Genomic DNA, 25,540 nt, shown 5'->3' with positions numbered 1-25,540 from the left:
CCCACATGGGCGCTTGGACAAGTGTCAGAGATTGGCCCTGAGCCTGGGGTGGAGACAGCGATGGGAGGGAGGTTCCTGGGCTCCCAGCAAACATCCGTCTCCTGCGGTCCCCATGGGGTCTGCATAGGCCGGGCTCAGGGGTCAGTCAGCCCCTTGCTGCACTGGATCTGGCCCCAGGGGTCTGCCTCGGCTGCACGCAGGGAACTCGGGCCTGGGACGGTGACCTGCACCTGCCTCCCCGCCACAAGTGCACAGGGAGAAAATCACTGAGAAAAGCATCTACAGAAACTGTCCCATCACTACCCCACACAATGGGTGAGGAAGGGGCGGGTGAGCAGGGCAGGAGCCGGGAGCCCCCGTTACCTCGACCTTCTGCCTGACATCCTCCCGGCCGGAGAGGAGCTGGTTCAGCGTGCTCTGGGCGCGCTCCATGTGGCTGCAGTAGTCCCCGTAGATCAGCAGCCTGGAACAGCGAGCGCGCGCACAGCTTAACGAGCCACCGCGGCTGCGGGCCGCGCCGAGTTCCCCACGGAGGACGCAGCAGGTGTGCGGCGAACGGGTGTCTCCCTGTGACAGCTCCTCACGTCAACCCGCTTTGTGGCTCTGCTCTTTCCACGTGGCTGCCTTCTCTGCTCCCGACATAGTGCCAGGCAGGAGAGCTACCAAGACGCTGGGAATGAGGGGCTCCCCTGCTCTCCCCGAACCCAAGGAGGTCCCCCTTCTTGGCTCTCTCTCAGGTCAGGACTGGGTTTGGAATGGGCTTCTCACTGCCATCCCATCCTGCCCCTGGAAAGGCCAAAGCCAGCCAGGAGAGAAGCCCCCGCCTCCCCAGAGCTGGGGGACCCCTGGAAGGTTCCGACTCCTGCCGGCAGGCTCTGAGCACTGAGGCCCGTCCTGGCTCTGCACCTGCCTGGGGTGGTGGTCCCCGGGCTGACATTTCAGGGCGTGGGGACCCGGGGTCAGTCCTTGTTGCTGCCACATGACACCGACGCTCTCCGCCTGAGTCCCAGGCATCCCCTCCCTTGGGACACGGTGATGTCAGCCCGGAACGCTGCACGGCGGGGGATGGACAGGGCCACGCAGGCCCGGGGGTGCTGGGAACAGCCTCAGGCCACTCTCTCCTGCCCCCGACACCCTCGGATACCATGGCCAACCCCCACCGTAGACTTCGCAGACCGAGCCCCTGGACCAGGAGCCCAGCGCTCTCCAGGCCTTGGGTAACTAGCCTGACACTGGCTGTGAGAATCCTGTCACACGACTATAGTCGGCCCCGGGAGGACCACGCGGGTGACAACAAGCATGACGGCCCCAGCCAGCACCTCTGGGAGCTGCTCGTTCCGGTGTGTCACACACACCATCATGAGCCCTTCACCCATTTATAAAAGGAGGGGCCTTCAGCACCATTCTTCAGGTGGGGAAACTGAGGCCCTGGTGACCCTGCTGAGAGTCACCCGCTTGCAACAGGTGAGGGCCTGGCTGCCAATGCAGCTTCGTCGGGAGGCTGGGCCCATTCCAAGGCCTCCAGTGACACCCCCGCCAGGGACGTCCGGAGGCCACTCCCAGCCTGGCTCCAGGAGCTGGGGACCGTCTCTGGGACGAGTCCAGATGGGCTCAGGGCCGCTTCTGTCTGCTGTGGACACTGCCTCCCGGGGGCCACTGGCGAGGGCCGAGGGGCAGGTGGGCTGGGCCCGGAACTGGCTGGGCTTCCAAGGAGATGGGTTCCTGAGAAGCAGTGGCCTGGTCTGGGGACTCCCCAGGCTCCCACTGTAGGGCCTGAGGACGCTGGGGACAGACGACACCCACATTCCTGGAGGAGTAAAGCCGCAAGCTCAGAGCATGTTTCCAACCCAGCGAGCCCACGACTTCAGAGCAGCCCCAAGGTGGGCACAGATGGCACATGGTGGAGCTCCTCCCGGCTCCCGCCCGCGTCCGGGCCACACTGGGCCTGTGTGCTGTGAGGCTCCCGGGCATCAGAGCTTGAGATTCCAGGACTCCAGCGGGGGGCGGATCTGGCCTGGGGCTCACACAGAAGCCCACCTTCCCCGCCGCTGTCTGTCAGGCAGAAGGTGCCACGGCCGCACCTGCCACACTCCAGCCAGGTGCACTTTGCATGGGAACCTGAGCCCCGGTTTCCGCTTAAATGAGCCTGTTATTAAGTTGAAAATCTTCGTATAAAAGCTGATTCAATCTCGTTGTCTCTGGGAGCATCTGGGAGACTGGAGACTCCAAGGTTCCCGTCAGTTGCTCTGAATGAGCAGACCTGGCGACGGCCCAGCTGCTCCCATGGAGGGACGTCTGTGCGGCTTCTCCTAAGCACGGGGCCCGCGGCTCTGGAGCCGGCCAAGGCAGCCTCAGGGGCCCTCCCTCCACTTCAGCATACCCTGGTTCATCTCAGCCCCAGGTCTGTGGCAAACACGGTGTATGGAGAGTGGGTCCCACCCCCGCCGTCCTCACAGCACACCCCGGAGCCCCACACTGCACTTGCAACCTTCTCTGGCGAGCAAACTTCTACTCAGCCCTCAAAACGCTGCCCCATCATTTCTAGCTCTGCAGCCTTTCCCCTCCCAACTGTGTCCCTGGATTTAGAGAAGGGAGACAGAAAAGCAAGGACATAGGTGGGGAGCCTCTGGGCACAGGCCTGTGCAAAGTCAAGTAAGAGGCAGCAGCGGGCCATCCCCTCTCCATACGGCTCTGAGCTCCGGGGATGGGTCCATTTGTCCCCATATCCCAGCATCCAGCCTGGAGGCCTGGCCTGCTCAGGGGCCCGACACGTGGCTGAATGGCCTCGTCACTCCGCACCTGCCTGACCTCGGGCAGTGCAGCCATGGCGGTTCCGGGCAGGCAGGGGGCCCCAGCAGGGAAGAGAGCAAAGCTTGATGGGCAGAAGGAGGCGGGGCCAGGGCGCACACTCGCACCCCAGCTCAGCCCGTCCTTCCAAAACACCACTTACTGAGGCTCTGAGACGTGACATGACTTCTAAGGTCGCCCAGCAAGGGAGCATCAAGGCCAGACCCCTACGTGCATCCACGGGTCCCCCAGACCCATCTCCTGGTCCCCGCATGCTGGAGATCTGGGCCACCCCAGGGCTGAGCCCTTGTTCACCTCCGCCAACCCCGTGGGCGGCCTGAGATGGAGAGGAGCTGCATGAGGGCTGAGCTGAGACCTGGGCGGGGGGACATGACAAGGACACCGGGGGCCACCAGCAGCTGGCAGAGGCAGGAAGCCTCCTTCCCTAGAGCTCCAGAGGACGCGCCATCCTGCCCACACCCGGATTTTGGCCCCAGAACCGAGAGAGACCATTTCTGTCGGGACCGTCAGGCCTCTCACCGCCATCCACAGCACACGCTCCAGGCCCTGCTGCGGGCCAGGCAGCGTGGGCCACACAGGGAAGCAGCTAAGGTAGCGAGACTTGCAGGCCTCAATTCTAAGCACAGCATCTGGTGCTGTTGAGAAAAATTACCCAACTTTTGGAATTAAAGCAACACACACATACGCGGGGCTTCATTCACGGTTCGAGGTCTCAGTGGGGCACCTGCGCGAGCGCTGTATGTCCGGCGTTCCTGCCTCATCTGTGCCCCCAGCCCCGCCCGTTCGGCGCACCAGCATCTTGTTCCGTCCTCTGAACACACGGTGTCGCCTCCAGGTCCCTCACTCGTGTACAGGCGAGTGACACAACCCTGGTATGTGTCCACATGACTGTGTCATGAACTTCCTGAACTCGCAACTCGGATCCTACTCTGGGGGGCAGACGTGAGTGTGCGGGGCGGCGGGGGAGACCTGTCCGTCTCCTGACTGTATCCCCTGTTCCTTGTCACGAACTCCAAACTCCCACGGTGCCCGGGGACTGGGCCAGAGCCGGTCCCGGACACAGGAGGCGCTCCCGGGTACGCACCAAAGACACAGGACTGAGCCGGGACCGCGGCCGAGTCGCCACTGCTGTTCCAATCCCCGACTTCCCCATCTGGGCAAGGAGGCCTGGAACGAGGGGGGCCAGAGCTTCTCTAGGGCAGAGGGTCTCAGGCAACCCTGAACCTCACGGGGCTCGAGGAGCCTGGACACGGGGGCTCTCCCCGGCAAGGGCTGACGGGGATCACCCAGCTTTCCTGACACCCTGGCCCGTGGGCAAAAGCCATAACCAGCGGCAGTGTCACCCAGCCTGACACCCTCAGCAGTCGGAAAGCACAGAGCACAGAGCGCTGGGCTGTGGCAAAGCCTTTCTCTCAAGGCTCCTGGGACCTGGGCGGGCGGGGACTTGCCTTTCATCTTATCCTGACTTTGCCCGCTCTTCTTAGAAGCACTTCTGCGAGGCTCCAGGGAGTTCCTCCTAAGAGCCAGATCCCACCTTCTCACTGGGCCTCAAAGTGGCTGTGGCTGGTCCCCTGGGTGGTCCTTTGGCCTGACCCACCGACCAGGCTTGGCCAATCCCAGCTACAGATGAAAATCACGTGGCTCTCTGTTGCATTCACATCTGCAAAATGCAAACCTTCCCTCCGTGAGGGCTTGTCCCCTCAGGCCATGGCTAAGAGGAGCATCTGCTTTGTCTGAGAACTAGGGCTATATTAACCGTATTAATGGAAGTATTAGCTCCAAAAAGAGGGAGGTGATTATCTTCTGCCACTTGGTTCTGGATGCTACTCTGTCCTTGATCTGTGATGAGCTGCCCGGTCCTGTCATGAGAATTCCTCAGTGGCTTCCTCCTACCCTCATTAAAAAAAAAAAAAATCTAAGTCCCTATCTTGGCCTTCCAGCCTCCTACAGAAGCCTCGAGTCACACCTTAGATAATCTCCTCTTGGCCCACCTCCGCATCTGCTCCTCTGGTCTCCGCCAGTTCCTGCTCTGGCCTCACCCCGGGGCCTTCCGGGCAGCTTCTGCTCCCCCACCTCACGGCTCCTTGTCGCTCACCCTGGTCCTCAGCACCCTACTCCTCTCCCTCTTCCCGTCCTCCCGTTTCCTCTGTCTGTGAACTTGCTTCCCATTCCTTCCTGTCCCTCCCTACCCAGTGAGAGCTGAGGCTGTTCTGTTCCGTACACAACAGGCGCTCTATAAATGCTTGTGGACTCGGTGTATAAATGAGCCTCAGGACCGTAGACTCAGAAATTAGGAGGCAAAGGGACAGAAAAGACGGATGTGGGGACAGACTACAGGGACTGGGCACGTGAACTTCAACAGGACGCAGCCCGGCCCCTCCCCAAATGGGCCCCGACTTGAGCCCGGCCCCCGAGGCCTGCGGGTAGAAATGAGTCATCCCCGCAGGAGCAAAGCCCAAGAGCCAGGGGAGGCCCAAAGCTGTGCGCAGAGGCTGGTGGCCTTGTTAAGGGCGGGCCCGGCATATGGAGGATCCCAGGGAAGGGCAGGTCACCCGTCTGTCCCCTGGCCACCCAACCCATCACTGCTGCCCCAGGGGTAGGTCCACAGGCCTAAGAGGCAGCCCTGCGTGGTCCGTGGCCTCCCCTCCCTCTGGACAGAGGAGACGTGTGCAATGGGCCTGCCTCCGGGGCGAGGGGGTGTCTGACGGCTCCAGCCTGAGTTGCCCCCCCAACACAGGCTTACAGCCAGGTCAGAGGAAAACATTGCTGTGGCAGGGGCGGGGAAGGGAGCCGGCCTGCCCTCTGCCCCTGGGGCCGGCCAGCGGACTCACATCTGCCCCCTGTGCTCCGGCACTGCTTGCTCCCTCACACCTCCCGGGGACCCAACCCATGGCCCCCAGAAAGTGGGCTCAGGGGTCCTTGCCTGGTCACGGGGTATGCAGGCGAAGCCCCTTCAGGTAGGCGCTCGCAGGAGAAGGCACCTGGAGTCCAGCCCGGTGATGGGCTGCCTGGCCCGGACGGCGCGTGAGCCGAGCCGACGGTCACCTGACAGTCTCCCCACTGACGACAAGAGGGACCAGGCTCCCAACCGGCCCCCGCGGGGCCTCCCCCAGACCCCGCAGAGTGGACCCAGCACCAGCTTTCTTAACGAGCCCCCAGCTGGCTTTGGTGAGCAGCCGGATACAAGAGCCATCGAGATAGAACCTTCCAGCGCCTTCTTCAGAGCCTGAAGGGCAGAAGGCAGGGCATCGTCCCCCAAGAGTCCTTTCATGACTTCAGTGGCCAGACCGCTGCCGTGGGCGCTCCCACAGCACCAGGCACCCGACCGGGGCTTCACGGCATCGGACTTTGTCCCCGGCTGTAAAGACGCAGCTGCCCAGGCTCCGTGAAGATATATGGGGACAAAGAGACGGCAGAGCCGTCCTGACAGCTGCCCCTGCATCTACTCAGCAGCTTCCAGAATCCCAGTCCTCGCCCGCCAGGCTCCCACAGGACATGTTGGAGCACCGAAGGCGGCTCTATACCCCTCCGTCCGTCGGGGTTACACACAGAGAGGCTTAAAGCAAACTACCAAATAGCTTCATGGAGGCCTCTGACACCAACATCATTCTTCTTTAAAAAGGATCCTGCGTTGGCTTCTAAAGAGTGGTCACCCTCCGTCAACAACGCTTGTCAAGGGGTCCGGGCAGTTGGCGGAGCCGCGATCAGGGGAGCGATTCCGGCGGGCGGACCTCTGGCCGTAGGCTGCCCGGTGGCATCTGTGCGTCTGGACGCGGCTGAACCAGCTGGACGCCATGGGGAGGAGAGAGGCCGCCTGACATGCAGGATATATGTCCCCTCGGGCTTCGTGGACATTTGCCCAATGCCACAGAGACTTAGAGGACACCGGGGCACTATGGGAGGACCCAGGACTGCCCTCCTTGGTGCCAGGAGTGCCGTCTCCCCACACTGGGGGCTGGGGCTGGGTTATGTCAGGGCAGCTGAGTGGCTGTGCCCTCAGCTGCCGCTGAGAGCCCCCCAGCCCATCCACCTGGCCTGGGCCCTCTGCCTGCCCGGCCATCGAAGCCCTCAGTAGACACAGATAAGCCACGTCTGCAGCATAGGCATGACCCTCGCAACACCACATGGCACAGATGCCATCCTCATCCCTGAGGGACAGATTAGGAAATCAAGGTCCCGTGACATACGCAGGCAACGAAGCAGGGAAGTGGCCTCAAGCCCTGGGGCCCAGACCCCCAGAAGCATCGTACTCAGCCCTGCAGGGACAGGTTTGGCTTCTGCCTTCAAGTGGTGGCCACGTGCCACCACCCCACCCGGGCCTAGAGCTGGAGGGGCGGACTCCCAGGTGCCAGATGCCTGTGGGGCAGGCAGCCAGCAGGTGCACCGTGCTGGTGAGAACACCCTTTGGCCACCAAGATCCCCAGGCAGAGGCAGAGGGAGCTGGTGGAGCCCTCAGGGGGTCTCCAGGGGGACATCCCTCCGGCTGTGATGGCAGGAAGGGTGGGGAGCTCTCTCGGTTTACGAGTGAGAACAGGCGTTTGCAGGGCCACAGCCACGGGCCTTGGGAACATCACCATGAGACGTGCACCGGAGAAAACCCCAACCGGCCAGCTCTGCCCTGCCCCTAGCGCAGAACCTGTGGCCCTGCAGACGCGGAGGGATAGGCAAGGTGGGCCTGCCACTCACCTTTCCTTGAAATCGAGGAAGACCTTGGCCAGAGTGCTGCCGCCCGCCATCATGGACACGTCAATGGCCCGCAGGAAGCTGTGATGTACCTTGATCAGGTCCTGGGAAGAACCAGCAACCCATGCGTGAACGGGTGCGCCAGGCCGGGAGGGCCACGCGCCCCCGAATCGCTCCCTCCTGGTGCAATTACAGACACGTGTGGGAAGGGCCGGCGCCGGCACGTATCCCCATGCCAACACCAGGGTCTCATCCCACTTTATGCCGGGCACATGAAAGGACCTGCATGGCCTGTCCGGACACGGGGTCGCCAAACCAGCACAGGCCCCAGGGCCAGAATGGGACCAAGATGGCCCCGGGGACTGTGGCTGCCCAGCAGCCTTGTCACCCTCCTGCTGTGTGCAGCTGCATGGGACGCTCTGCCCTGGTCTGGGGGTCCAGGGGCGGACTCTCTCCATGGGGACAGATGTTTGTCCCCATTTCAGAGCGGCTGGACAACTAGCAGGTAGCCCTCCAGGGCTCCCCACAGCCCCCAGTCCGGCTCCCACTCTGCCCATGGCCATTTGTGCTGGCGAACACACACGACAGCACAGACTCCAGGTAGGGGACACAGAGCACTAGAGCCCCCGAGTCTGGCTCAGCCTCCCCTGGGAGACCAGCACCTGCCCCTCGAGCTCGCAAGGGGCCATGGGAGGTAGGTAGGAGCCGCCACACCCGCCGGGCACTCCTGGAGGAAGCCCACCAGCGTGTAGCTTCTGGAGCCTTCCACCAACCCCTCCCTGCTCTGCTGGCCGTGTCAGGATGAGCCTCCTCACAGGGCATCACCTTCCCATGTCCGTGTGCACGTGTGCTGAGGGGTGAGGGGCTCTCCTCAGAGAGCCAGAGGGGACCCATTGCTCTCCAGCTGACGACAAAAAGCTCAAACCCCTTCCAAGGCATGTGCATCTGAGTGGTACTCCCCAGCACAGACAGCAGTCTGGAGAAGCTTCCGGAAACCTCCTGTCTCCTGAGGCCAAAGCTCTCAGAGGGAAGGGTGGCTGTTCCCTTCCCGTCTGTCAGTCCGAAAAGCATCCCGTACCACCAGCCAACCAGGTCCCCGGCAGGGACTCCCCTCCCCAGGACTCACGGGGATAGTCGGGGGGAGCCTGCCGCCTGGAACCCTTACCTCCAGGTTGATGAAGATGGCTGTCATGTCTGCCGGGCTCAGCACCTGCCTCAGGGGCGTCATGTAGTTCTGGAACAGGAAAGCCCCCACCGTCAGCTCTCCTGGAGGGTACCAGCCCTGTTCGAGGCCACAGTTGCCAAAGAGGGAGAGAGGCTCTGACGACCTCCCCAAGACACAGGGGCAGGGGTTCTCCGTGGGGCGGTAAGGCAGGCCCAGAGCACCACCGGGGCTCAGTGCCACTGGAGGACCCCTGCTCTCTAGGGAGACGTGGGCTTCGTGCTGCGGGGTGACGATGGCACGGGAGAGCGCAGGGCTGGGACGACGGAGCCAAGCGCCCACACCCACCGCATGGGCAAAGCCCCATCGTGTCCCACAGGCTGGATGTCAACCCCACTGCCACCCGGGCTGGGTGCCGATACAGCTGTTTGAGATGTTTCAGGAAACTGAGGCCAGAGAGGTGAGCACAGCAGGGCCTCACTCCTCGCCCGACACTCAGACCCCTGAGTGCGGCCCAAACCTGTCATCCAAAGAGGTGCCCCCGACCCCAGAAGCCCCACCGTGGCAGGGAGGGGTCCCGCCAGAGTCCTTCAGGAGTCCAAGGAGACATGCGTGTGGCAAACAGTCAACTCGTGCCCCAGAGGCCTGGCCGGCCAGGACCTGCCACCCTCTCCCTACAGGACGTTGGCCCCTCACACTTCTCCTTGGTCACGTAGGGAACAGCAGGTGGGCAGCCGCTGCATGCGGCCAAGCAGTTTTCCCTGCAGCCAACACAGACCGGCACTGGCCGGTGACTCGGTGCTCTTGCCTGTGACGCGGCGGCTGGGACTGGCGGACGGAGGGGGACTCCCCGGGGACGGGCAGGTGCAAAGCAAGCGGCTGGGAGGGGCTGGTATGTTTGCAGAAAGGCCTGTGGAGGGGCGGGCACACGGGGCCGGCTGAGGCAGGAGCCGGGGAAATGTCATTCTGAGGCCTGGGCAGGACCAGGGAGGGGCCAAGGGGATCCTAGGCCCCCAGCAGAAGCTCCGCAGTCACGCCGCACGTGGCCCTACGCTTCAAGCAAGACGAGCTAGGGAGGTTCTGCCCTAAAGACAATGACGGACTTTCCGCCAGTCAGCACCAGCAGCTGGCACCAAGGATTCTCAAGTGACAGGGAAATGTCCCTGAGCCAGTGTTGACGGGAGGCCGGAGGGGGTGGGGCAGGAGAAGGCCCCTCTGGGGTCCTCGAAGAGCTCAGGAGACCAGCAGGGAGAGAGGACCGACCAGTCACTCAGGGGAGCACAGGGTCTGCCGTGGGGGCTCCACAGACTGACATCATGGGGCCTGTGTCCCAATGGCAGGACGCTCACAGCCACCAATTTACAGAGTGGGAAGCTAAGGGCAGAGAATGCCTTAGGGGAGAAAGTATACACAAAGCGCTTGACCTAGCGCCCAGCCTGCAGGACAGAGTATACAGCAGGAGCTTAGCCCGGTGCAGTCAGGAGCAGAAGCCGTGACGACGCCCAGCTCGGGCAGGAAGGAGCCGCAGAGACAAGCTCAGGACCGTCCCGGGCCAAGCTGAGGTCCGAGGGCTGGGATGTGGGACCGGGGGCAAGGGACACAGCCCATGAGGACACTGGCCAGCCGGAGCCCACGGCCTGTGTGAGCAACATGGACAGGGGGTGCCTGGTGACTGCCGTGCCCCAGGGACCGGTGGCACCAGGAGGGGTGGGGCCACACCCACCTTCTCGATGTCCTCCAGGGTCCGGTAGTACTTGGCCTCGGTCTCCTGAATCTCCAGCAAGCAGCAGTTCCTCTTGTCATCCTCAGACATGCCCATTTTCTACAGGAAGGACACAAGGCATGAGCCAGGCCTGGCCATGCGGTCACCGGGAGTGACACGGGGGGCCAAGATAGGAGACGGAAGGGGGCCCAAACCCTTCCCTCCCCATTTCTGCAGATGAGGAAACTGAGGCACGGGGGGTGTGTGTGGCATGAACCTGAGGACTGGTGACAGCTTGGAGAATGACACAGAACCTTCTAGAATCTGCGCCCCCGCTGCCCTGCTCTGAATTTTACCAGACCAGCGTGGGGCCCTCAGGAGTCAGCCCCTCCAGCATAGACAACAGGTGTGGCATACTTACAGCACCCACTATGTGCGAGGGGAAAGGCTCTGACCAGCTCCCCGGGGACCCGTGTCTGCTTACTCAGCGCCAAGCTGTTACCATAGGGCTGGGCTTTCCCAGGGTCCTCTGGCCCCCACCTAGGGTCCTGAGGGGCCAATTCAATGGCAGGGGTCACCAGGGACACACTTCTGTGACAGGGCCTGCTCCCCATCTCTCGGGGAAACGTGGGCAGAGGCAGGATCGACCAGGAACCTGTGTGGCCACGGGGATGGGGAAGAAGCTGCCAGGGGGGCCACTGTTAGAGGCGCTCTGGACTTCCAGACCCTCTCCTTGTGTCCTTTAGGCTGAGTGAACTACGTGGGTCCCTAAGTGAGGCTTTGGGGAACCGGGTCTGGGCCACATGCCATGCCACGTGGATAGCTATCTGCCCTAAGCCCATCCTCCTCCCCTAAGAAACGCCCCAGGAGTTTGCTGCGCCGGAGGGCTCCAAAGAAACATGCTAGTGGGGCCCATCACCCAGGGGGGCCCAGATCAGGCTTGAGGCTACCCAGGGCTCCTTCCCACGCCCCAGTGCTCTGGGCACTACACTGCTGCCCTCAGGGCTTCAGGGGGGTGTTGGGGGCCCACGACCCCCCTAAAACCAAGTGTGAAAACATGGGTCTGACAGCATCTCCCTGAGGACAGGGTCCCAGGCTTTTCCCAAGAGATCCGAGACCTCTCTGGGAGGCGGGGAAGACAGCGCCGGCAGAACTGACCCGGGCCCCCCCCCGTCTGCCACTTACCTGCATGTATCTTATCTGAAAGCGTGGGGAAATCAATCACAGACAGAACCAGTTAGCAATGTCAGCTCGTTACCCGGACTGTGCTCCGGAGCACCCGCCCACCTTTCCCCCACAGCCCCAGGATCCCGTCACAGCCCTTTGCCCACCAGCCCGAGCATCAGCCTGGCTGTGTGGGGAGGGACGGTGCCCGGCCCTTCTTTGCGTGTGGGCTCTGAGAGTGGCACCTGCCATCCTCCGGCTTTATCTTCCTTTGCAAAGGTCTCCGTCTACCTTCTGGTTAGCCTGTTCAGAATGCTCCGGACATGACCAGGGAGGAAGTAAAACCCCCTGCTTTATCTCGGAGGATGGGCAGGAGGCAGAGGCCCACCCTGCCAGACGGCCAGGACAATGACAGCAGCAGCACGGAGCACTGTCGGGACACGGAGCGGAGCTGGGCGGGCAGGATGCCAGCCTGTGTCCCCCGCAGCCCCCACAGGTCCTGCAAACAGCCTGGGTCCTGCCTGCTCCAGGCGCTTCAGGACCAGGGACAGCAGCAGGCTCTGGGGACAGCCACCGCCCCCCCAACCCGGCCGGGGTCTCTGCAGGACGGACACAGAGGGGAGCTCTCTGGACAGAGTAGAGGATCTCCGTCTGTGGGGCAACGGCTTGGCCTTCCAGCCCTATAACTGGCCCCCTGGACCGGCTCAGGGGCACGGCTGCCCCACTGCAAGGCTGCCTAGGGGAAGGGTAGCATTGGCCCTGGGCAGACCTGGGGTCACAGAGAGACCCCTGGAAATGGTGGGGACCCCTCAGACCCTTCAGGAGCACGACGGGAAACCCTTTCCGTTCCGAAGAGCAGAGTTTGGGGGCTGTGAACCCCACTGTCATGTTTCCCTGTGCCTCTCCTGGTGTGATGCTGGTGGAGGGCAGGTGCCACCAGGGAGGGACAGGCCTCTCTGGAAGGCCTCGCTGGGGAGCTGTCGCCCCAGCTCTGTTTCTCCAGCACCAGCTGGACTCCCACACCGAAGGAAAACACTGCAATTTGCTTCTTGAGAAAGTCCCCCCATTTCCTCAGGGAAAGCGAACAGCACCACAAGCCTCCACAGTCGGCAAGCAGCGTTTGGACCACCGCCCAGGAGCGTGGGGGCCGGGGGTCAAGGCCTGCCCCCCTCCCCTCCCCCCGGGCCCCAACCCCACCTCCGCACAGCAGCTACCAGCAGTAAGCCCGCGGCAGCGAACTGGTGTCCGAGAGATCATTAGCCAACGCCGGCTCGGAAATAAAGATCCTCGCCGCACAGGGGACGCGCGGCCGGCTAACTGAGCCGTCTGCCGTCTCCTTGCTTCCGCACAAAGGAGCAGAGCGATGCTCGCTCCGGGCAGCTGAGCAGGCGCTACTTTCAGACTCCCCGGGCGGGGGGACTGGGATCCAGCACACACGCCGGAGAATCCCGGGACAGCAGAGGCCGCCTGGTCTCCTCAGATCGCCCCGTAGAGGGAAGCCCTGGCCCGAGAACAGGGAGGAAGCCCGCGGGGGCCGGGAAGGCCTGCGGTGCAGCCTCAGGAGCTCCCTCTGCCCCGGAGAGCCCCCCGCCCCCCTGGAGACCCAGTGCTCCCAGAGCGGGGCCCTGCTGCGGGTGAGGGGCACTTACCATGGGCTGCCGCACCTCCACCTTGATAATGTCCTCGTAGATGTCGTCCCCCTCGTCCTCGCACGGGACGCAGTCGTAGATGTCCTCCCCGAGGTCATGCTCGCTGCACAGGAGGGAAGCAGGTCAGGCACACGGAAGGGAGGGTCCAGCCAGGTCTGCGTGGGGATGCGGCCCAGGGGGCCTCACAGGGGACAGCTGGGTCAGTACTGGCGCAAGCCCCTCCCACTGGGCCTCCATCTTCTGGTCCACAGCATGGGGTGGCGCACCTGCCTCCCGGAGCTTCTCTGTGTTTAGACTGGGCAGCGTAGTCCGCTTCCCCTCGTGCTCTGCCTGCCCTGCTTCTAGGACCTACGGTGACCACACCCCAACGTCTCCACCCTTTAGCGAATGCTGGGGACTCACGCCGCCCCTCCCATGACCTGGAGCCCCGGGAGCTCTCGGCCCATCCCAGGCATCCCCAGCGCCTGCAGCGGGGGTGTGCAGGTCAAGGGGCAGAGCTCACACGTGGACGCCTTCCCTACCCGGTGGTAAGGAAGCAGAGTGAGTAGAGAGGGACACAGAGCTTATGATGCAGCTTCGAGCACGAGTGTAAGGAAATCACCACTCACTCTATACTCCAACCTTGTTCTGCTCCGGACCACGCTCTGATTCTACTTCAACCAGCTGTCCCCTCAGCCCAGCCAGAATTGGAGCCTAGGACACCTCCTCCAGGAGGCCCTCGGGGATCCCCAGCCCAGGCTGTGATCCAGGACCCACTCCCCTCAGTCTTCTCATACAAAGTGCATCCTTCTTGCTGTATCTGCCATTGTTTTCTAAGCGTCTGTGGATGAGCCTGTCTCTTCCCTGGACAAAACCCAACTCCTTAACCCCTTCTGAGCACCGTTCCTGATGGACAGCAGGTGCCCAGCAAACATTTCGCGTCAGCACAGGAGCCAATCCAACATGCAGCGAGACCACCAGGCCCTGGGCCCCATGTGGATGAGCTCTGCAGTCCGGTGTGTGGTCCATCCTCAGGGCAGGTCGTCCTCGGGGGCCAGCCTGCCTGGGGGCCCGTGCCATCCCCGCATGGGCTCGGACACACCTCAGAGCCCAGGCTCAAAGCAGCCCCCGGCAAAGTTGATTTCCAGAAGGCACGGAGATTTGGCTGAGCACCTCCCCTCGCCACAGCACCGGGCAGCCAGAATTCAGGGCCAGGGGGCAGCAGGGGACAGAGAAGCAGAAACGATACCCAGCAGTTCTTATGAATGGGTTTCTGGCCCTGTCCCAAACCCTGCTTGTCATCTGACGGGCTGGGTAGAGATCACTCAAGATCTACTTGAGATAGGGAGGGAGAGTTTGTACTCAGGAAAGGGCTCTGCAGTCAGCCAGAGAGGGTCTCCCCAAAGCCCCGGTGCCTCCCGAGAGACCAAGCATGACTGGGAGGACACATCTGGGCTTCCCTCTGCGGGGAGCGGGGCTCGCACCGGGGGGTAAGGGAGCCAATTCCAACTTGATGAGACCCCCACGGGCAGCCGACGACCTGGGAAGGAGAGGAGGCAAGGGAAAGGTCAAACCACGCAGGCCCAGCACACAGACATGGTAACCACCATGCGGACACGGTGACCAGCACGGGGACGCGGTGACCAGCACGTGGACGCGGTAACCAGCACGGGGACGCGGTAACCAGCACACGGACACGGTAACCAGCACGGGGACACGGTAACCACCATGCGGACGCAGTAACCAGCACGGGGACGCGGTAACCAGCACTTGGACGCCATAACCATCGCCCACCGCTGGGCCCTTCTGTGCCAACACACCTGTCAGGAACCTGGAAAACATTTCTCCTTCCTCACCTCACCACCCCCGGGAGGCGGAGAGCCCCACAATGCAGGGCAGTGCCCCAGCGGGGAGAGGGCTCTGCTCAGACCCAGCAGGAACCTACCGTTTCAGAGGCCGCCCCCCACCCCAGGTGGGTCACTCGAGTTGACACAAATCACCTCCCCTGCCTCTCCAGAACCTCCGCCAGAGGAAACGGCTCTAGAAGCCCAGCCTGCCACATTAGCGGTGTCTCGACAAGTGTGGGCGAGGGTTCTTTCTGGCTGGGGGGGGGACGACGAGACACCCCCGATTTCGATCGTGCGGCAGAGCAAGCCTGGTGACAAAGCCACTGTCGAGAATTCTGACAGCGTGGAACCGAGGGGAGAAAGGGATGCTTCTGGGCTGCTAAATTAGACACCTCGAAGGCGGCCGAGGCCATTGACAGCGTCTGGAGACCGACATCGGCTTTGCTCTGGCGGGCAGGGAAAAGATGTGGGGGGCCCGTGACAGTTCCTAAGAGCTGATGAAACAAATGAAAATCACTCGAAGGAGGCCTGGAGAGGGGCCTCAAGGTCACCTGGCTCAGGGACAGCCAACCGCCCGCACAGGGGCCCCTCCTCCACCCATGTCGCCGCACTCTCGTTCTGCATTTCCCCGATGGCCAGACGTTGAGGACTTTCCCGTGTACTTCTGGACATTGCTGCATCGCCCTTTGTGCAAGGCCTGCTCGAGACTTCCCTCCATTTCAAAACGTTAGTTGCCCTGTTCTTATTGAAAAAGAAACAGAACTCTTACATATTCTCAACACAAGTTTCATGTCAGGTATGTTTCATGAATTTCTTTTCCCAGTCTCTGGCTTTGTCTACTGATATTCTGAGCGGTGTCTGTTTGAAAAACATTCATTTTTAATTAAAAAAAAAAAAAAAAAGCAGGGCGTCTGGGTGGCTCAGTGGGTTAAAGCCTCTACCTTCGGCTCAGGTCATGGTCTCAGGGTCCTGGGATCAAGCCCCGTGTCAGGCTCTCTGCTCAGCGCGGAGCCTGCTTCTCCTTCTCTCTCTGCCTGCCTCTCTGCCTACTTGTGATCTCTCTCTGTCAAAATAAAAAAATAAAATCGTTTAAAAAAAAGCTTAACTTAGCACACCTTTCTCCTATGGTATCCTGACTGTCCTGTGTCCCATCTAAGAAATCGCTGCGTCTTGTCTAAGAAGTCTTTGTTTTCCAGGATTCCAAGGTTCGTCTGTTTCTCCTTCTAAGAGCTACATAATTTTAGTGTTTATGCTCAGACCTCTGATCCGTCTCAAGATGTCTGTGCATGGTGTGGGGTAGAGATCGAGGTCCGTTTCTCTTTGGGGACATTCTGGAGTTTCAGGACAACTGGCTAAAAACTTTTTTCTTCTCACTGGATCACTTAGATCCCCTTGACCAAAACCATGGCCCACACAAGTGTGGGTGGGTCTATTCTGGAATTCTACAATCGTATTCTGTCAACCTACTCACCTATGACTGTGACAAAAGCAACTTGTTTGATTACTTATGTTGTTGTTGTTGTTTTTTTAATAGAAAGTCCCCAAACCAGGTGCTTTAAGTCCCTAACTTTGTTCTTTTATGAGATTGTTCAGAACTATCCTAAGGTCCTTTGTATTTCTCTAGAAACTTTATGATAATCTTGTCAAAAAAAAAAAAAAAAAAAAAAAAGCCCACTGGGAGACCAGGCACCTTAACACTATCCTCTTCCAATCCATGAACATATTATATACACCACCACTTTCAAGTCTTCTTTCATTTCTCTCAATATTTTGCAGTTTTATCACAGAATTTTGGGAATTTAGGTAGTCTGGGCCCACCATGTTGGTCCACTATCTCGCTCTTCTCCTTCTGAGGTTCCAGTTGCATGTATGTTGGACCCCTGGCATGGCCCCACATGTCTGAGACTCTGCTGGCATTTTCTTGTCTCTCTGTTCCTTCAGGTGTCTTCCTTCCATTGAACAAGCCTTCCGTTGACCTCCCTCCTCTACCGTCAGCATCTTCTATTAAAGCAGGTCCGTGGCCGTTCAGCTCAGCTATTGTGGTCTTCAGTTTTAGCGTCTCCACGTGGCTGTCTTCGTCACGTCTCCTTCTCTGCTGAGGCTCCCCATCTGTTCCTTCACTCGGTGCGCACTTTCCTCGAAGTACCTGACCGTGTTAATAAAAGCTGCGGACTGTAACATCGGGCTTATCCCCAGGTTGGTTCCTACTGACTTTTTTTTTTTCTGAATACAACATTTTTTCTGTTTTGTGGCAAGTCTGATGACTTTGGACTGAACATTAGACGTGACAAACGATCCATTACAGAGATTCCATTTTTTCTACCTAATATGTGTTCTAACACACCGTCAACTTGGTTGGACTCAAACTTCAAACTCTGTCTTTCCAGCAGTGAGCAGCAACTGGAATGCTGCTGAATTTGGCTTTTTGGATGACAGACTTCCCATCCCCCTCTGGAAGCCTCAGGGTCTTTCTTGTGTGTATGACGCTGAATGGCCAGCCAGGGATTTTGGTGGATTATTAGATCTGGGGGCTCCAACTCTCTGAGGTCCCTCCTACCCTCTCAGGTCCCTCCCTCCCAGCATTTCCTTCCTAACTTTCTGGCTGCTCTCCCAGCCTCAATGTCTTCCCTCTGACACCGTAACTGGCAGGAGTGCAGCTTTCTACCTGGACTGGGGAGCGCCCTCAGGCAAAGGCCACAAACTCTCTGATCCCGCACACAGTGAGCACTCCTTGAAGAACCTGGGGTTCCTGCATGTGAAAGTGACATGATGCCGTCCCTCCCCTCTCCCTGTACTCACAGAAGAGACACGACCACACAGACTAGGACCTTGGGAATACACCCAAGGCAGTTACCCCAACACATGTCCACGACCACGCTCTCAGCCTGTTTCCTTCCTCAAACTCAATAGAGACAAGGACCATTCATTCGTAGGGGATCCCTCTTCAGCACCCCTCCCTTTCACCTCTTCCGACTCACTCAGGGCTGTAGCTATAAACAGACAACAAGAAACGTGAGACGAATAGCTGTGTTCTGGTGTCTTAACTTGCGACAGAAAAATCTAAAAAGCACAGCCACCATCCCTTCCCTCTGCTCTGCAAGATGTCTGTTACCCAAAGCCCGCTAAAGACCAGAGAAGCGAATGGTCAGTCACCTGCCTATGATGGCCTCAGTTTCCCCTCCTCTGGGGTCCTCATCCTACAGCCGTAGACCACTCATACCCCCGTGCTTTCTACGTTTATCCTTCTTTCACTTATGAAAACACTCTCCCAAACGTTCTCTAACTCAAGCCAATGAGCCCTAAGAAATACACATTCTTGATATTATTGGAAACGATAAAATGGCGTCCACTTTGTGCGTGGGGAGAAGGGAGGGGAATAAAAGCAGCAGCAAAGAAGCATGTTTCTTCTTCATTCAGACAAAATTATGGGGCTTCCTGGCTGGCTCCGTTGGAAGACCATAACGCTCCTGACCTCGGGGTCGTGGGTTCGAGCCCCATGTTGCATATAGAGGTTACTTAAAGAGATAAACTTCAAAAGATATTATGAAGGTAAATCAAACATACTTGCTTAGCTCGGCAACTAAGATAGAACAAAACACCCATCACGTCTGATTGGTTAAATCGATACCTCTCCTCAGATGGATTCTGTGCCAGCAACTGGACGACGGCACCTCACCGTCCAGGTGGGGAGACGGACAGGGTAGTGGTTACACCCGAAATACAGATGCTTCTGGAATGCTGTGGGGTTATCGGCACAGGGTGACAAGCTCTGCTTCCCAATAATTCTGACGGTTTGGCCAACATGGGCGTGGATATCCCACTGTCACTTTGCTTTTCAGCAAAGTCATCGTCTCCAAAAGTGAGTTTCCTGAACGGGGTAGGGGACACCCAATACGTCTCAGGCATCCCTCCGAACAGATGATCTATGCCAAGACCAGCTGGGCCCAGTGCCCCTGACAGCCATGGCTGTTGGACGGGAGGAAAAAGAAACGACAAATGTGGCTGGGGAGGGGAGCGTGAGGCCCCCGAGTGTCAGAGCGTCCCAAGTGCCGCGCGCTGACCGGGAGGGAGTGCCACCTGCACCAGGATCCTGGCCTCTGGCCTGCTGGGTGTCTGGCTACAACCTGGCACCTGGAACCAGGACACACGGTCCCATAGCGGGGAGGGCCTCCCACCGGGGCCTGGCACACTTGACCCCACCCCAGCCCCACGTCTCACATTCCTACAGAATCCGAAAATACCTTCCGAATCAGCAGAGGCCAATGCCATCTGTTCCGTGTCGCTTTTGTGTCACACTGTCCTGATTACAGCCTGATTCTTTGCCAAACAGTCCCTCGGGCTGACAGAGACTCACATCGGGGACGCTCTAACGTATCAGAGGCCACAGGTCACAGAAAACCTCGAGGTCCATGCCCCACGGAAGCTGTGCGCGTCACGGCCCTTGGGCAGCACCAGATGACAGCTGGCGGGTCCCCACCTCCTCGGGCCAGTCGGGAGCATGCCAGGTCGCCAGGGGCAGGAACGTGACTCGCTAGTCTGCTCACCTCAAGGGGAGGCAGCCGGGCGAGTATAAGATGAATCCTGGGCTCTGCCAGTCTCTGGCTGCGTCACTCTAGGCAGGAGGACCCCAGCCTCAGTTTCCCCATCTGTGAAGTAGGAATAACCTCACCCCCCAGGCGAGGTGGTTGGAAGGATCAGCCTCGATGAAAGTGACCAGCACAGGCCCGGTATACAGTAGGCGCTCAGTAAGTAGCGGTGGCCTGTTACCCTCGAGGTGGGAGGGGAGGTTCAGTGGGACGATAGCCCAGGGACCCACGCTCAGTAAATACACAGACACCGTCCAGGTTTTGAAAGAGCAGGAGGCCAGGTCTCAGCGCCGAAAGGGCCTTCGCAGGCCTCAGAGACGGCCTCTCCCTGTCCCGCACCCACAAGTGAGCCCGAGGGCAGTGCGAATCGGGCGGGTTCGTGGGGGAGAGCCTGGATCAGATCAGAAAGGGCAGGTGAGCCCAGGGCAGGGGCCAGACCCCCGCTCCAGGGAGACCCTCAGGTTCCCTTCTCGCAGGACGCGGGTGGCCCCGGCCTCCCCAGCCCCCACCCACTGCTCCACTCCTACCCGCCCTCACTCTCGCACCTCTCTCCCTCCCCACTCCCCTCTCACCCCTCCCAGGCTCATCTTTTCCGCTCCTGCTGTTTTCTAACAGGGCAGCCTCCCTAACAGATGCTAAATCCCAACAATTATTTTCGTCCTCACAATAGCCCGCTGCCCCCCCAGAGAGGGCAGAAACCCGCCTCCCCTCCGGCCCCAGACTCCAGGGCCCGACCTGCCTGCCCAGATTCTGTTACAGAGTCAGCTGCTCCGAGAAGCCCCCCGGCCTCCCCCCCAGGAAAATCACAGAAAGGCGAACAGACCCTCTGCTTTCGGCCTCCGGCAAGCCTGTGCGTTTACCGTGGACATAAAACACGGCTGGTGACAGGCGCGGATGTGCGTTCTGGCCCCAGGCTGTCTGACGCTGCGAAGCCAGACACCGAACCACCATTAACTTGCTACTCAGAAACCAAATCGGACATTTCCTGACCTCGGTCCACGCCAAGCAGCAGGGAGGGTGGCTCCAGGGAGCCAGGAGAAGCCAGCTGTGGGCTGGGTGGACGCACATAGGGACAGACATATGGACACACCTCGGCAGACCCTCACCCCACCCTGTGAGGGAGGCGCTGCTCTTCCTACAGCAGAGCCCAGAGAGGGCAAGATAGTAGCCCGAGGTCACCAAGCCATGTAGGAACACATCAAGTCGAGACCACAGCTGCCGTCTGGGAGTGTCCCGGAGGGAGCCCCGTTTGCCTGGCCCTGTGCTCCCCACCAAAACTCTCTCTTTTCCCAGGACACTTTCTAAGCAGTACCAGCAGTACAACCCCACCACCCCGGGCTGGGTCATAAGGGTAAGACCCAGAGGAATGTCCTGGGCCACCGCAGCTCAGGGGTTTAGTCCCTGCATTGTCATGTAGAGTCTTCTGTGTGACCACAGGCCAGTCACCTACCCTCTCTGAGCCTTAATTTCTTCAAATGCAGAATGGGGACAGGACCAAGCCACTTTGCAGTGTTGTGAAGGCTGAGAGGATGGGGCCAGGCACATGGGGACCGCGACTCAGGTCCTCAGAAAGGAAAAACCGAAGGCTCAGTACCTCCCCACTACCACCGGACACGTCCTCTGGGCCAGCGCGCAGGGCTCAGGTCAAGCTGCCTGCCCTTAAGGGGGAACTCAGCTCTGGGGCTGGGGGACAAACGCAGGAAGGCAGTGGTGACACGGTGACAAAGACAGTCCTGGTGTGCTTTTTAATCTTCCGGGGAAAGAGCACTTCATTTGGCCTAGTAAGGCCAGGGTGCCTCCCTGAAGAAAGTGACCTCCAGGCTGGCTTCTGTAGGATGCAGGTTTGTAAGCCGTTACCGCAGGTTCTGTGCACGGAACCTTTCATGGAGAAATGCAGGATGTTGTGTGTATTCATGTTTTAAATAGTTTTGGGTTTTTTTTTTTACAATTTTTATTCACTTATTTGAGAGATGGAGTGTGCAAGAGAGAGGCCATGAGTGGGAGGGGCAGAGAGAGACGGAGAAGCAGACTCCCTGCTGGGCAGGGAGCCGGACGCAGGACTCGATCCCAGGACCCCAGGATCATGACCGGAGCCGAAGGCAGACGCTTCACCGACTGAGGCGCCCAGGCGCCCCCCACCCCCAGGCCACGGAGTCAGGTATGTACTGAGCACAAGGGCAACGATGTTAAACAAGCCTAGTCTTTCTACACATCCGAGAAGCGAGTATGGAGAAAGTCATTCAGAGACGCCCTCATCAGACACAAGATGACACTCTCCTGGCCACGCCCAGCTGCTCCCTGCTTCCTTCCAGAACCAGATGAACCGGCCGTCTTGGAAACGTCCCCCCGTCCCCCGTCCACCCCCTCCCCCCGGCAGGGACTGTTAAATCAGGCCACAGAATCGCTGTGACTGCCTTGGTCCTAAGAGGACCCGGGTCTGATGAGGCAGTAAGAAGAAAATTCACCGAGGTCTGGGCCATACCGGTGGGCCAGCAGGCACCGGAGTACGGAGCAGGGCAGAGCGGCACGGCGACGTCTGCTCTGCCCTCGTTCCTCGGGGCCCCTTGTGCTGACTCTGACACAGAGAATAAGCAGACCGGGACAGGGGGCACGGAACAGGGTTTCAAGGTCACCCAAGCCCTAGGCCAGTCGGGGCAGCTCAGGCCCATGCACCAAGGGGCTGAGGCGTTCCACGAGGGCAGAGTGTGGGGAGCAGGGCGCTGGGCGGCCCGTCTCCCCGGCTGTGGCCAGCTGTCTCCGCACCGAGAATGAGAGGAAGGCCCTACGAGCCTGGTTACCGGGCAGGGTTTGGACGGACGGCCTTCACCCCAGCCTGTCCTGTAGCCAGCTCTGGAAGGGCCGCTGGTCTAGACCACAGGGGCAGGACGGAGGGGCCAGGGCTCCAGGGCTGCCTGCCCCGCCCCTGGGCCACACATACAGACATGGTGACTTTGAGGGCAGGACGGCCAGCCCTGAATTTCTGAGCAACCCACAGAGACATAGCTGAGACCCAGACCCTCCCCAGACCCTGGTGCAAAATAAGGCAGTACACAGCCCGGCGGGGTGAAGGAAGGTTTCCTAAATCACGCTTTGGCAAGTCCTATGCTCCCTCCAAGTGCCCTGTAGCTCCCCCAGGAAGCCCTCCCAGGCTCTGGCCCGACCCCAGTGGATACCCGCTCCCTCCCACCCCAGACAGCTTCTGGAATGAAAAGAGTAGGTCTGCGGGGCCCATCACACAGACCCAATCAAACCGCAGTTCTGCCCTTTCGCAGGTGTGTGCGGGTGCCCTTGCCTCTCGGAGCCAGTCCCGGGTCCAAAGGGGAGGTCTGGGACGCATCTGCAGGGCTCCAAGTGGGAACAGACCCCGCGTGGACTCCGCGGATGCTGGCGTCACGCCTTCCACTCAGCCAGGCCCTACAGCCGGGGGCGCCTCCCAGAGCCCACATGAGGATGGAGAACCTGTGCGCAGGGCTTGGGGCCCCCCGTGCCGCCAAGGACACCTGGCCGGGGCCACATGTGCCTGGCCTGCTGTCGGCACCCCTTGTCGGTCGTACAAACGGACTCTGGAACAGCCAGACGAGAGGCAGCCCAGCCACACGGAAGGCAGCCTTGCCGAGAGAGGGCTGTGGCGGGGGTCACTGCCTCAGCAGCCCAGAGCCGGGGCCCTGAGTTCTGGGAGGCGCACTCGAGCAGGGACACCACAGGGAAAGGGGACACCTGTGTAGCGCCCAGGACTCCCCAGACCCCCCGCCCCCTCCACCAGCCTCCTCCCGCCATGGGCCTGGGGACTGCGGCCTCCCAGGCTGGCCCAGGGCAGCGTCCGTCAATGCCTCTGCCCGGGGGTGGGGGGTGTTTCCTTCAACCTCCTTCAGGCTGTGGGGCCGCCAGGGTCCTCCCCACGGGCCGGGGGGGCGGGGGCTGCCCACCCCAGAGGCGCAGGTGTTGTTTTCAGCTGGGCTGTTCCTGGACCATCTGGTTCCAAACTTGTCCCTGTGGAAGAGCAGTCCTTTGGGGCGAACAGCTGATGTCCCCAAACCCGGCGCCTCCCGACCCAACACGGACGCCCCCACGCGTGCAGGTGTCTGTGAGACACTGAACTTTTATACCAGCGGCTTGAACGCCTGTGAACTCGGGACAGTTTTCAAACGAGCTTTCCACGCGGCGGGGAGAGGCAGACAGGCAAGGACGGCGGTGGGGGCGTAGGCTGCCACTCGGATGAGGGCCCCAGTCGGGCGCCGTGACTGCTCCCATTCCCTGCGGGTAAGGGGGAACGGGCAGCAGGCCGGTCCCCGCCCCCACGCACCCCGCCTCCCACCTCCCTCCGAGGAGACAAGGAAGACCCCTGCTGCGAGCGTGGATGCTCCTTGTATGCATCACGCATCTTAAAAATCTATCCCAACGTTGCTAACATGACACGTTTAATGCTGCGGAGTCATTGTACGATTCAGTAAAGACGCAGCTATACACTTAGAGACAAATTATATCCCCCGCCGTGCCACAATCACATTTGTTTAAGCCCGAAAATCACTCTGACTCCCAGGGAAGTGACAGGAGTGCTAAGCCGCGGGCTCCCCGATCCTAACGCCGTGGAGCCTTCGAGCTCGAAGGGACCCAGCTCTGGCGGCTGCTGTGTTCCTTTCAGTCGTGGGGAAACTGAGGCCCTACGGAGGACGTGACATGCCCTGAGCAAGACAGAACATCGCCTTTGCTGCTACTCAGGGTCCAGTAAGCAGATGCTCACCAGCACAGCCCGAGTGAGTGGCGTTGTGTCACCGGGTGACCGAGGTCCCTTGAAAGGATGGGGAACATTAGGGAGCAAAACCAGAGCCCACGTCGCAAAGCCCCAGCGTCCGGGGCCCATACTGCAGGGAAGCAGCCCAAGGCGACGTGCCCATGATCTCTCTGAGCTCCCGCCGCAGGGAGCTCCCGGTGGCCCTCCTAGACACGAGCCCCCACGAGTCGGGGCACTGCTGCCTCCCCGCGCAGCTGAGGGACCAAGCACCCTCCACACAGTTCTGCCCCTCACAGCCTGACATCCGGCACCGTGGGCTTTGGCACCCCGTCCCTGCCCCCCGCCCCCCAGTACCCCCAAGTAGGGGCTGCTGAGCAGAGCTGGGGTGACTATGACCCACCCAAGCCCCCTGGCCTAATGTAGGGCAAGAAACCCTTTCATCCCTTCCTAGCTCCGAACATAGAAGGGGTGTAGGTTCCAAATCCCCAAGCGGCCGTGTCAAATGCCGGGAGAAGACCCCGAGATCACAGCCCCCCACGCAACAGCAGAAGCCAGCAGAGGGGGCTGGGAAGAGAGCTGCGTGCTTCTCCTCCCCGCTCCGCGGTCAGGGACGGTGCCCCGGGAGCTTGAAATGGGCCATTTAAGCAGCAATATTTCGTGTTAATTTTTTCAACCAGCTGCTCTATTATTTGATTATACATTATTCAGTGATCTCCAAAGTGAGCTTAGAGCACTGGAGAACAAAACATTAGTCCAGCATCGCCCACTCAAACGTGGGGAGGGCCCCGCACGCGCTCCTGGAACCATGTTCTGGATCCCAGACCTGTGCCGTCCACACGGGGGCCACCAGCCACACGTGGCTGTGAGTTCACAGGCGTGGCCCAGTGGACGGGGCTGTGCCGTCGGCATCAAGGACGCACCACACTGGGCTCTGTGCCATGGGGGAGAAGGCAAGTTACCGCATCAGTGATCGGAAACGCGGGCTTCCACGCTGAGCTCCTACTGATTCTGGATAGACAGGAAAATAAAAACATGTTCTTACACTTAATTTCACCTACTTCTGTTTCTACTGGAACCTACAACTGCACACGTGGCTCGTGTTCCTTGTTCCCCAAAAGGCACTGCCACGGCCTGGGGGAAAAGCCACAATTTCGGTGAAACGGGTGGACAAGAAACACCACCTTCGCCTGCGGGCTCTGTGTGTGCCCACTGGGCGCTGTGGCTCCCA

The 25,540-nt window shown here is 60.3% G+C and overlaps 1 protein-coding gene across 3 annotated transcripts in view; it reads right to left on the bottom strand.

The window, feature by feature from the left end:
* VAV2 (vav guanine nucleotide exchange factor 2) overlaps positions 1–25,540 on the bottom strand; it is a 160,952-nt gene that overhangs the window by 27,951 nt on the left and 107,461 nt on the right. For all 3 annotated transcript variants that reach the window (XM_047699270.1, XM_047699271.1, XM_047699269.1), the window contains exons 5-9: positions 13,169–13,271; positions 10,377–10,475; positions 8,657–8,725; positions 7,495–7,595; positions 364–463 (exon numbers count right to left, since the gene is read on the bottom strand). In XM_047699270.1, the coding sequence (XP_047555226.1) occupies positions 364–463; positions 7,495–7,595; positions 8,657–8,725; positions 10,377–10,475; positions 13,169–13,271 (472 nt within the window). The remainder of the gene's footprint in view (positions 1–363; positions 464–7,494; positions 7,596–8,656; positions 8,726–10,376; positions 10,476–13,168; positions 13,272–25,540) is intronic.

The sequence above is a fragment of the Lutra lutra genome, chromosome 13 (genome assembly GCF_902655055.1).
Source record: "Lutra lutra chromosome 13, mLutLut1.2, whole genome shotgun sequence".
In the NCBI taxonomy this organism is placed as follows: Eukaryota; Metazoa; Chordata; class Mammalia; order Carnivora; family Mustelidae; genus Lutra; species Lutra lutra.
The sequence above is the reverse complement of the archived record's forward strand: the minus strand, read 5'-3'. Positions and strand labels throughout refer to the sequence as shown.